A 13190-nucleotide genomic window follows, 5' to 3' on the forward strand; every position below is an offset into this window, starting at 1 on the left:
ACTTTACACAATAAAACTTGTTTTAACGTAACACAGCCAAGAAATAATATCATACACACTGCATATCACACGCTAGTTCGACTTTAAAGTCATAGTTGTGGCCTTTTTAGCTTCCTGCAAAAAGTCTTGAGAAAATGTTTTGTCATAACAGGGACCCAAACTCCTGGTCTTCAAAATGGAATTAGACTCCAGAGATTCATTGGACATGGATGATCTGAACTCTGTTCTATTTTTCTTCACCAGGCTGAAAACATGTTCACATTCTGCACAGCTGTGGGGTATGGTGAGAATAGAGAGCATTACTCTAGAAATTAGGTTATACTTAAGAAGTCCATTGGCTCCATGAATTCTTGATATTTGTGCCCAACTGGAATCACTCCCAGCATCTTGATTTGCAACCAAAGTGTCATCTACCTGAAGAGCTGTGAACTGCCTTTGAAGCTCATTCACCACCTCATCTGTACTTTCATTCTCTTCCTTGCGTAACATGATATGGAACTTTTCCAAGAAAAAAAACGAATTGAAGAAAACTGTGCATCTTCAATTTTGTCTAACCTAGCAATTTGAGCATGCTTTAACACATCATCCTTGAGTGGAAACTTGTTGATGATGTAGTCACAGGCAGTGCAAAAGTAGTTTCTCACTGATGAAAAGAAAAGGGATTTATCTGTGTCCTGGAGATCATTCACTATGTTCGAAGTCTGAATGCCAATAACTAACTCATCATAACTTCTTTGATTTTGAATTAAGTTGTACTCAACTTCAAGCAATGAGGAGCTTTTGACAATTTTGGGCTTAACAAATTTAGTAAACAACTGCTTTAGCAAATCCATTAGAAGTTCTAATAAAAAGTGAACTTGTGGGGAAGAAGTCTGAAGGGCAACACTGAGTTTGTCAAATACAGGAATAGTCACATGAAGGAAAGTGCAAAAGGCTTGTTCAAGTTTGAGGATAGGAACATAAACAATTTTTCCTCACATGTTACTTTTTAGGATGGGTTTGTCACATTTGGAAGAATATGCTATTCTTTTAGGGGCATGTGTAGTAGCAGAATCAAGAATTCTCTTCTTCTGATACTCTTTGCATCCACTTTGTTCAACTCTAGGTATTCTGAAAGATGTCAAGCTTGTGGAAATGTTTTGGGTACCGGTACATAATATTACTTCCTCCTTAAAGAAAGAAAGAAAGAAAGAAAGAAAGAAAGAAAGAAAGAAAGAAAGAAGCAGATCCTACTGGTCCAGTAGTCTATCCAAACATCAGCCTAAAGATAACCACCTAGTACATACATGCTTCAGAATTTTCTTTGTCTCTTTATTGTGCAAGTTCTGAAATTTCTGAAGGTGTTGTTTCCTTTTGACACCCTTCTCTAAGAAATAAAATATATCAACAAGGATCTCATCCACTTTAAGTGGTAATCTTCCAGGACCTTTAACAGCTGCTAGATTAATCAGGTGGCAAATGCAACCTATGATGGCAATACCTGGTTGAACTTCCTTCAGAACTGCTGAAACCCCATTTTTGTGTCCTATCATAACAGGAGCATTGTCAGAGCAGAAAGCCACACAGTTTTCAATCGGTATGTTATGAGAATTCAGCTGTGATACCTTCAAGTTACCTATGTTTCGCCCTGTTGAGTTCCCCCCTAACGCTGGTATCGATAGCACAGTGCTCACTACTATTTCCAGCAGAATATCGTAGAATGTAACAACAATAGGATACAACTTGGCATTTGTACCACTGCTTCCATCCGTTGCCAAAGAAAATGGTCCGTTCTGAAGGCACTAAACAACTTCAGGTGATGCATTTTTTGCCATTTAATTTACAATGCATGTTGTTTTAGTGCGACCACAGCTGTATTTCTTTGCAACTTCTGATGTGGGAAACATCTTCTTATATAAAGCACCAGCATGATCAGCCGCACTTAAGTGCACATTGTGTTCCGTCAAAAAGGAAGTAAACAGACACTCTGCCCTAATTACGTCACTGTCAACGTTTCCAGACTTGGCAAAAAAGGTGTTGATTTTCTTGTTATCTTCCACTGATTTAACGTATCTTACGTGTATACCGCACTTCACATGATTACTTAAATCGTTTCTTCCACCATGTGCAATATTAATATCACACCCACAAATCGTGCAAAAGGCAAATTTTTCTCCCTTTCTTGATTTTAGTATGCACGGAAAATCAACACAATATGATTCTTTTAATGTATAGCGTATGAAAATGTCTGCGAACAAATGTCTCTGTATCTACTGAAACATCGAAATGAACCTGGATCACTGAATGTCACATAAAATTATAACATAAACACTCAAGGCAGTCAAACACTTCATTAAAATATGTCAAAGCACACAAAATCTTAAATCATTAAATGAACACGACACCAACCTCGGGGACATAGAATATGCACATGGTAAAAAACATACACACACGTGGAACAAATGTAATTCCTCTTTATAATTTAATGGGCTTCGCTAACAGCGGTATACCCAGTCACTGGAACTAATGTAATTAGTCCAACGAATACAGGAAACTGCGGAGCATGAAGTTATAACACAAAAACTCGAACACTTCATTAAAATATGTCATAACCTTAAAAGACTAAATATTCAAGGAACGCCAACTTTGTGAACAAAGAACACATATGGTCAAAGAATATAGGTTAAATCACAACAAGTGAACGGAGCGGAACAAAGAATTTGTGAAGCAAAGCCTGTCGACACCTAAGATTCACACAGAAGAACTGTTATCCCGGCTTTAAATTCAATTCTAATGATGACACAAACATCACACGGTTAAAAATACCAATCATATCAAAGAATGAGTTATCAACTATCGTGGATTTGCCTTCAACCAAGAGCGAGCATGCTTCGACCCATGCAAACAATCGATTGTACGGAAGTGGAGTGATTATCGAATGTAACGTTTTAAATTTTTGTCTGCGAAGTGGTAAAATGATACTGTCCATCTGTAAAACCGTAAAATGCCTCAATTTTTATAAATTTTATGGATAAACCATAAAAGTTGGGAGGTATGTATCTGTACAGTTGATAAATATTATTTTATGTATGTATGTTTTTCACATTTTCAGTTCTTAATTATCTATTCGTGTAACTTCTGTAGAACATATCCAGAAGTAATGAAGACATATTCTGGAAAGTAATAATAAACCATTATTAAATGTACAATGTTTAAATCTCACCCAGTGGTTTGCTTTTATACTAAATAAAAAAGTTATATAGGTCCAGTGGACACAGGTGTACCTCATGTGTTACATACTTTAGGTGTATCAGTCGGGGGTTAATCCTGCCAGAAAAACACGCAGACATCATACGAACTTGTGACAACTGAACAACTTACCTGGTAAGTAGACACTGGCGTGACCGGAGTCTTGTCCAGACTGGTGTTGGGAGTAGGAGAGCAATTGCTGAGCGGTGGAGAAGGCTGTGGCGTGAGGTGTGGGGACACAGGAAGAGGACTATCCACACTTCTCCTCCGTACGTATGCACCTGGAGGACTGCTGAAGGAGTTCAGAAAACTAGGAGAGCCGTTGCCACCAGCAACAGCTCCTGGCACAAACTCTGGAGCTTGTGGTGTTACCTGCTGAAGAAAAGAGTGACATTGCCGTTTGACACTGACATTCATCTACAGTGGCTCTGATTTCTAATATTATGATAATGCTTTTTGTTTTATGCTGGCCCCGCGGTGTAGGGGTAGCGTGCCTGCCTCTTACCTGGAGGCCCCGGGTTCAAATCCCGGCCAGGTCAGGGATTTTTACCTGGACCTGCGGGCTGGTTCGTGGTCCACTCAGCTTACATGATTAGAATTGAGGAGCTATCCGACGGTGAGATAGCGGCCCCGGTCTCGAAAACCAAGAATAACGGCCGAGAGGATTTGTCGTGCTGACCACATGACACTTCGTAATCTTCGTAATCTGCAGGCCTTCGGGCTGAGTAGCGGTCGCTTGGTAGGCCAAGGCCCTTCAAGGGCTGTAGTGCCATTGGGTTTGTTCGTTTTTGTTTTATATCCTACTTACTATCTTTACTGCTTTCAGAGATGCTGAGTAGATGAAGAAATAAACAGAAACTTGAAAAGGAACACACACCATCAGATACTTGCCAGGTTGGGGGTGGGGCAATTTACCAGTTTGTTAATTATATTTCATAAAACAGATGATCACATTCAAAACAGTGTATGACCACAAGGATACAGAGCTGATAAAGAAAGTCATCAGCAACAATAAAACCTAGAAAGACTGACAAAGATACAACATTCTGAAAATATTTACTGTTATAAATACACTCAGAAGCAATGGAATTAGATATAGCTGTCATGGCGGGAAAATGCTGCTGTGCTTGGCCCGGTGAATGTAATAGGAGGGCATGACATGCAACATTGAGGACATCAGACCTCATACAGGTTGTATGAGTAGCAGCTGATTACAGGATGTGCAAGACACGAGACTCAGCACATTTAAACGTGGCCAGATAAGCCACTCCAGCTTTTCATGGGCCACTGTATCAAGAGTTTTCATGAGTAAGTGGATTTGGACAATACCACTGCCACCAGGGTCAACTGTCATCATGTACAATGCACTGACGACAGGGGCCGCCACTGGCTAGCTCGGATCGTAAGAGCAGATTCGCGAGCCACAGTGCAGCAGATCACTCGTCAATTCAATGTTGCACAAAGATGACGCAAGAGCAGCCATACCATCCAGAACCATCTCACGCCATGGGGTACAGAAACAAGTGTCCCACAAGGGTACCACTGTTCAACACCTGTCACATGGACAAAGGAACAGTGCCTAGACATTATAAGTTATGAATTTCAGTATGGTCCGGATTGACAATTGATCACTATCAAAGAGTAGGAAGGGTCCACCTATTCAATACCATTAGAATGAATATTGTCTTATAAAACTGGGACTAGTTTCAACCCCATATATATTGGGTCATCTTCAGCTACGCTCCAGTTGGAAGACATAAGCACACATATAACCAATAACATAAACACTCTGGTATGACACAATTTACAGTCTTAATTTAAAACATTGATGAAGTCCGAACAACATATCCAAACTTGAAACAAAATAACACATCAAAACTGCCGTGATTGATGCCGAACTATTTTGTCGTTCCTACAGCAGCCAATGTTCTTGAGTTGATCTGGGAGTTGGTATCCTTATCTGTGTAGATGAACAACTTGACTGATAATTTATGTTTGTTTATTAGTAATATGGGTAATGACTCATGTAGCTTTAAGGGGAGCATTCGTAATTTGAATAGTCTGGTGTTGGTATCCATACCAAGTGCACGCAACTTACGAAGAACATAGGAACATTCACTTTAAAACAAATTAAATAGATCACTACATCTGATGAAAAGGAATACCTATTCAAATTACGAATGTTCCTCTTAAAGGTACACAAGTCATTGCTCATATTACTAATGAACAAACATAAATTATCAATCAAGTTGCTCGTCTACACAGATAAGGATACCAACTCCCAGATCAACTCAATAACATTGGCTGCTGTAGGAACGACGAAATAGTTCGGCATCAACCACAGCAGTTCGATGAGTCATTTAGTTTCAAGTTTGGATATGTTGTTTGGACTTCATCAATATTTTAAATTAAGACTGTAAATTGTGTCATACCAGAGTGTTTATATTATTATTGGTTATATGTGTGCTTATGTCTTCCAACTGGAACGTGGCTGAAGATGACCCAATATATATATGGGATCGAAACTAGTCCCAGTTTTATAAGACAATATACTGTACATTCAAATGGTATTGAATAAGTGGACCCTTCCTACCCTATGATAGTAACTGCCTAGACAGACTAGTTGAGGTAGTGCAAGCCGATAGCCGGGTACGACTGTGTCGTCAACCACGAGGCAACGTATTCTTCTTGCCAGCAGGGTACCGTTCAGGCAAATGGTGGCAGTATCCTCGTATGGGATGAAATGGGACCCCTGGTACATATGACGATGTCCCTTACCGATTAACTTTACAAGGATGGAAAATTCTAAATTCCCATGGAGGGAATTAGATATTTTTCACCAATAGAGCATGTCAAAAGCCTTACATCTGACATGTTTTTGACATAACTTTACAGGAACCTGCTGACAGATCATGTTCACCCCTTTGTTCATCTCCAGCATCGTGCAGGTGACCTGTAGCTCCTGAAACTGTGGCCGACTTCTTCCATGAGCACACCACGGATGTGAGGATGCTTGCCTGGACCCCGAGGAACCCTGATCTCAATCCCCCTGAGCACATCTGGGATGCTATCGAGAGGGATTGTGTGGGCCCTGGACCCTGCTCCGAGCAATCTTCGTGAATTTATGGGAGGCTGTGTAGCGATCATGGATCAGAATGGCTCCCCAATGCTTCCAGTGTCTCATAGTCTATGCAATGCTGCATTGCCACTGTCATCAAGGTACAAGGGATTGCTATACACTACTAGTCAGGTTTCTCTAATTCATGATCCTCGCGAGTGTAAATATGTTAACGATGCTTTCATGGCCTGAACTTGTAGACGTTCCACAGATAACTTTGGTCATAGGTTCTACCATCTTGGCAATAATAGCTGAAATATTCACTGACAATTTCGAAAACACAAAAATACTCAACAATATTAATGACATCTACAAACTGACCAGATATGGGGACGATATATTCACCATCATAGATCAAAGAATAACAAACAGTCAAACAGTATTAAAACAGCTCAATTCCATTAATAATAATAATAATAATAATAATAATAATAATAATAATAATAATAATAATAATAATAATAATAATAATAATACCAGAACACTTGACACCAGAATTAGCAGAAGAATAATTGAATTTTTTTTTTTCTTTTACAATTTGTTTTACGGTGCACCAACACAGATAGGTTTTATGGCGATGATGAGATAGAAAAGGCTTAGGAGTGGGAAGGAAGCGGTCATGGCCTTAATTAACACATCCACTGCCAAGCATTGTGAGGTGATTTAAATGCCCTGAGCCGGACATTTCTAAGGGAGGTGAACTGGTTTGACATAGTCACATATATAAGTGCATCTAAAGAAAAGTAGAACACACCCATGTCTGTCTGTTAGGTCATCAGCGCAGAGGCTGGTTGGATCCTCAAATAGCACCACCAAAGGCTATGCAGTTATAGGGAAACCATAAAAACCAAAGGCAGAGCCCAAATGAGGCGTACTAGGCAAGATGAGGAGTGAGGTAGTTTGCCATTGCTTTCCTCACTGGGCCAGAATGTGCCACTGCAGCACGACTGACCCTATGAGGAACACCTTTCATAACACTCAGACACTATTTGTGCTCCGAGTGTCATTACTCAGCACCACCCATACCCCAGCAGCTTCCATATTGTCACAGCCGTGGATGAGAATGGGACTTCAGTGGAAGCTACACTTTGCTCTGGCCTGTGCCAAGAGACGGATACAAAAGTATTGCATCCATCAAGGAATGGCAATAGGCGGTACACACCCATAATAGCATGAAAATTTCAAGTTACCTTCAGTAATGTTTGAAATGAGCTGCAAGCGATTTCTAGGCATAACTTCATTGATTATAGGAGTAGTAAACATGTTTGTTGTCCAATACGTTTCTAACTTGGGCTTTTTTAAATTATACTGATCACTATCCAGAGTCCTAAACTACAAGGTGTCCGGGTTAAAGGTATAATAACATAAAATTTGATAACTTGAGAAATAATGGAGACATTTATTGGCGGTTTGTTTCTACAACTAGGGTAACTCAAAATGTTTTCTGTGTTCGCTTGCAGTGGTGGTGGTACCACATGCGCATGTGCGTAACTGCACTGTTCACGAGAAGTGCGCCAGTAACCATGTGGACTCCACAGCAGAAGGTGTTCTGTGTACTTTCACTCGCGGAGATAAAATCCGTTACACTAGTACAACGTAGATTTCAGCGCAAGTATGGAATGTTACCAACTGATGATGTTCCCGCTTACGTAACAATCATGAAATGGGACAGGCGCCTTCAAGAATCTGGGACCTTGCTGTCGATGTCGGGCTGCAACGCCAAACACACAGTTCAGAGGCAACTGTTGATTTAATCCACGAGTCCTTCAAGCGGAGCCCTTGTAAGTCAATTCGACAAGCAAGTAGGCAGTTACAGTTACCTCGCTCGACAGTACACGATATCGTCCACAAAAGGTTGCGCCTACGGGCGTACAAACTGCAGCTTTGTCAGAAAATCAAACCTCAGGACAGGCCGCTATGGAAGGCATTCATGGAGACAATTCTAGCTAAAATTGATGGAAACGAGGCATTCCTCAATTTGGTCTGTTTCTCGGACGAGGCTACATTCCATATTTCCGGCACGGTAAATAAGAAAAATTGCTGCATAAGGGGATCTGAACAACCCCCCACGTAGTGATAGAGTTGGAACGGGACTCTCCGAAAGTGAATGTGTGGTGTGGATTGTTGAAGGACAGGCTCACTGGCCCATTCCTCTTCGCGGAGCCTACAGTTAATGGAACACATTACCTAGACATGCTGGAGCAGTATGTTGTGCCACAACTTCCTCATGACGTGATCTTTCAGCAAGATGGTGCACCATGCCATTATGCGGAAGTTATGAGGGACTTCTTGAATTGTGAGTTCCTAGATCGCTGGATTGGGAGAGGTAGTCCATCAATTGCTTGGCCCCCTAGAAGCCCCGACATTACGCCACTTGATTTTTTCCTGTGGGGGTTTGTCAAGAATCAAGTGTACCAGAAACCAGTTCGTGATTTACCAGATCTGCGTCATCGCATTCGTGCAGCTATCGCAAATGTTACACCTACAATACTGCAGAACACTTGGAGAGAAGTGGAATATCGATTAGATGGTCTGTCACGCCACTAATGGTGCGCATATCGAGGTTTATTAGGTATGTAAACAAACAGTTTGAGTTACCCTACTTGTAGAATCAAACCGCAACTAAATATCTCCACTACCTCTCAAGTTATTAAATTTTATATTATTATACCTTTAACCCGGACACCTTCTATTTCTCATCTCATCGAAAGTAACAGGCCTCCAATTATCATACCTGCAGTATTTAGTAAATGGTCTTGCTACTCTGCTCAAAAATTGTTCCGCAAAACAGCGAGTTTCTGTTATGAGAAATGACAGAAATGCTGGAGTGAAAAAAGAACATGAAGTATGCAATGCAAGATTCATCACTAGGTAATTTTCTCATACCTGCATTCTTTGAATAATTGGGCATGTGTCCAGGTTAATCGGTGTCTGACCAGTCATCTGAGTCAACACCAGATATATCCTCCGAAAATAAATCGTTAAATATTGCTGGACATACCTCATCAGGTTTCAGCACTCGCAACTTCAGATGAATCACTATCACTTTCCTCCATAGAAGGCACTAAATGATTTTCTGACTCATAAAAAGCACACACTTCTTCTAACATACCTCTTATATCGCAGTCCTGCAAGTAATCTGCACTTTTGTACGATTTACAGGCCATTTTACAAGAGCGCAAAGACACTGAGAACAAACACACAGTTACTCAACAAGTCAAGATAGCACATGTTCAGATGTCAACAGGAAGTTACTTTACTAAGGAATGTGGTTTGCATGTGTATTGATCGATACATCGATCCTTCATTTTGAATCTGTGAAAGTTAGACTGTATATGGATGACATCTGTGGGAGCTACAATTAACTATTTGAACATATGCACTCAAACGTCAATCGAGGTGTTTGATACTGCCAGTGCGCTAGTTTTAAAACTTCGATTGGCGTCCTTGGCGCTGATTGAGTTAAGGTACAGCCCCAGCAAGGATGATACTAAAGACTAACAATAAATTATCTCTTTAAAAAATAGACAAAACTAAGATACTTGAAGACACGCAAAGCAGGCTACAGGCTACAATAAAAGAACTAATGGGAGGGTGTTTTCAATTGAAAGGAAGGTAGCATCTCTCAGAATGAAGAAACACTGGAAATCCAATATCCTTCGTATTATTGACCTGAGTGGTCCAATGTAGGCCATAAAATGTGAAAATAATAATAAAATTAATAACTTATTAATACCACGAAATAACCAACATTTTACAAAAAAAAAATGTCATCATAGCATTCAAAAGCAATAATATAGTGTCAAAATACTTTTTAACACCCACTCAGTTAATAGTTAAGACAAATACTCACAATCAGGAATTTACAAACTGAAATGCACAGAATGTGAAGCCACATATACAGAACAAACCGGCAGAGGCTTCACTATGCATTATAAAAAACACATTATGCAATAAACATAAACAATTTTCTGCAATGAATGAACACATGAATGAAGATAAAAAATTCATCAACATCAACGAAGACATGATGATACTCTAAACAGCTAATAAAGTAATACTTCTTCATTTACACGTACAGACAGATCAAAGATTCAAATCTGCGTACAATCTCAATGAAATCACAGAGAAAAACCAACATCTTACATGACGAATTATTTATTGAACATCAACAAGCTCAACTTTCCCGCAGCACGTGAAAAACAAGCGACAGAATTTAAATTTTTTAAGTTCAAGCACTTTTTCATATTTCTCAACATCCCTAACAGTAAAAACCACTTGCCTTTCATTTTCTGCTTGTCATTCTAGGTTCACATAACCTATTTAAAAAGACCTACCCAAAAACATCACAGGTTTGTTTATTGACAAAAGGTTCTCAGATCTAATATCAAAATAAATGAACTTTCTACGATGTGGTATTTTCCAGCACCCATAAGACATTTAATTTTTTTAATCTATATCGATCCGTCAGCAAGTGGTGTCACTCTCAAACATTAATCTAATAATGAGAGAAAATTTTAAAAACTTTTAGTTACATCTATATATATATATAAAATAAGAATTTTGTCTGTACATTGCTCAGAATTTAAATGAGATGGTATTTCTGTATCAGTTGTGTCCACAGTAACAAGGAAATGCACTTCTTAATTCTCCGTAATTTCTGTCTGACTGTCTGTATGTATATACACGCATTGCACGTTATAAATTTCATATTAGAGCCCGTATTGTCAAAGTATCAACTTGTGAAAATTTAGATTTTATAATTCCACCTTTACAATACTGTAATTGTCTTTATTAAAAAGACTACATTAAATTACACTCATGAAACATGTTTCGCCCTCTTATAGGACATCTTCAGTCACAAATACAAATGCATAACATTAAAAATAAGGCGAGGACACATTAAAATAAGTAAATGCAAAGTCTTTGTATCCTATGATGCGGCATGATAGCGTCTTGTCAATCTTCAATGTTAAAATGGTGCGGCGTGAACATGATATGAAGCATGAAGTCCAATTAAAATCATATGCAAAAACTGTTGTTCATAGGGTTCGAATCCACTATCTCCCGGATGCAAGCTCACAACTGTGCGCCCCTAACCACACGGCCAACTCGCCTGGTCGTACCGAGTGTAACAGCCTGCCTGAATATTGGTGGAAAGAAGCAGGGGAGTTAGATAACTTTCTTCTTTAGAATGTCATTCCTCTGGTTCATAAATTTTCTGATACTACTGGTCGTTTTTTGCTATTTGCTTTATGTTGCACTGACACAGATACGTCATATGGCGACAATGGGACAGGAAAGGCCTAGGAATGGGAAGGAAGCGGCTGTGGCCTTAATTAAGGTACAGCCACTATCTTCAGGGCTGCCAACAATGGGGTTCGAACCCACTATCTTCCGGATGCGAGCTCACAGCTGCGTGCCCCTAACCGCACGGCCTACTGGTACGTAACACACTGGTTCATCATAGCATTCTTGCTATTCAATCGCTACTCTGAGGCACTGATTGGAATGATCAGTGTGCATATTTAACGGAATAATGGGAGACGAGTGTTCGCGGCTCTCTGCGCCCTGGTCTTTCCAGCTCTGGAACTCTGGACTATTACATCGGCACCGTAGTACTGTTCGTTAAAAGTGAGAAAATGTGCGGTTTTTCATTTGATAGAGTATTTTGTACGATAACATTGCTTTTAAACGCTACATTCCTACCAATGTTTTTGTAATGACCTTTGTTGACTTCAGTTACGAAAACCACAAAGTCAGTCTTTCTGAAAATCCCGTAGCAAAGCACGGCTACATCAGCTAGTTTATTCATATACATATTTTTTGGTTTTGTAAAATCATCAATAGAAAGCAGAACATTTAAGTTTAAAAAAAGCACAACGAATTACATGGCCAACGTACAAGAAAAAAATCTCTTTCAATAAATGCTAAACTTCAACATTACTGTTCCGTCATTAAACCTGGAGCGACTTATGCTTGTGAAACACTATTTAAATTGAACACCAAAGCAACAACTGATACACTGCAAAAGATTGACAGAAGGATACTCAGAATAATCATTAATAAAAAACATCAGGTGGATGAACAATGGAGATTATTGCCTAATACAGTGGTTTATAGGGAAAGTGAATCTATAATAGATACGATGAGAAAAAGAAGAATTGCCTTTTTCTGTCATCTTTCTAGATTAAATGATAATAGGATAATAAAACAACTATTTAATTACTTTTGGAAAAGTAAAACAAAAAATAATTGGTTTAAAGAAGTTCAGAATGATTTAGAAGAGCTGAATATTACAATGAAGCAAACTGAAAATAGAGAAGAAAAAAGGATTCTCAAGAACAAACAAATAAGATTGTCATTAAAAACTGTACAACACAAACAATATGTCATATCTGATGAAGAAAGGGCAGCCAGGTCAGCCAGAATGAAGAGGTTTTGGGAAAGGAAGAAGATGATGCAAGCTAAATCTTCAGTTAATTCTTTGTTAACGTAAATGTATTTGGGTTTGATTTAAGTGCTCCAATGTGGGCGTAAACTATGTAAATAAATAAATAAATAAATAAATTTTAATATGTATTCAATACTATAATGCACCAATTTAAACATATCAAAAACAATTGGGTTTCTAGTTGAGGATGGCTCAAGATGAGGCGAAACATGTCTTAGAGTACGTCCAAGATGCACGCTGGTTTTCTGAGCCAGACAGTCGGCGCTGACTCTCTGACTCCGAGCGGCAGGTGGGATGTGGCCATTAGTCAGCGCAGACAGAGCTGCCACAAAAGAAAAGATATGAGATACTACTGATCAGTGTAGCATGGAACTAACAAGAGAACAGACT

General features: G+C 39.2%; 1 protein-coding gene across 8 annotated transcripts in view; it reads right to left on the minus strand.

Annotated features, from left to right (window-relative positions):
- PAN3 (Poly(A) specific ribonuclease subunit PAN3) overlaps positions 1 to 13190 on the minus strand; it is a 257273-nt gene that overhangs the window by 114520 nt on the left and 129563 nt on the right. For 6 of the 8 annotated variants that reach the window (XM_067148377.2, XM_067148376.2, XM_067148372.2 and 3 more), the window contains exon 4: positions 3361 to 3603. In XM_067148377.2, the coding sequence (XP_067004478.1) occupies positions 3361 to 3603 (243 nt within the window). The remainder of the gene's footprint in view (positions 1 to 3360; positions 3604 to 13190) is intronic. The other 2 variants (XM_067148373.2, XM_067148379.2) reach the window with 1 other exon arrangement.

Source organism: Anabrus simplex, chromosome 5, assembly GCF_040414725.1.
Source record: "Anabrus simplex isolate iqAnaSimp1 chromosome 5, ASM4041472v1, whole genome shotgun sequence".
NCBI classification, from domain to species: domain Eukaryota; kingdom Metazoa; phylum Arthropoda; class Insecta; order Orthoptera; family Tettigoniidae; genus Anabrus; species Anabrus simplex.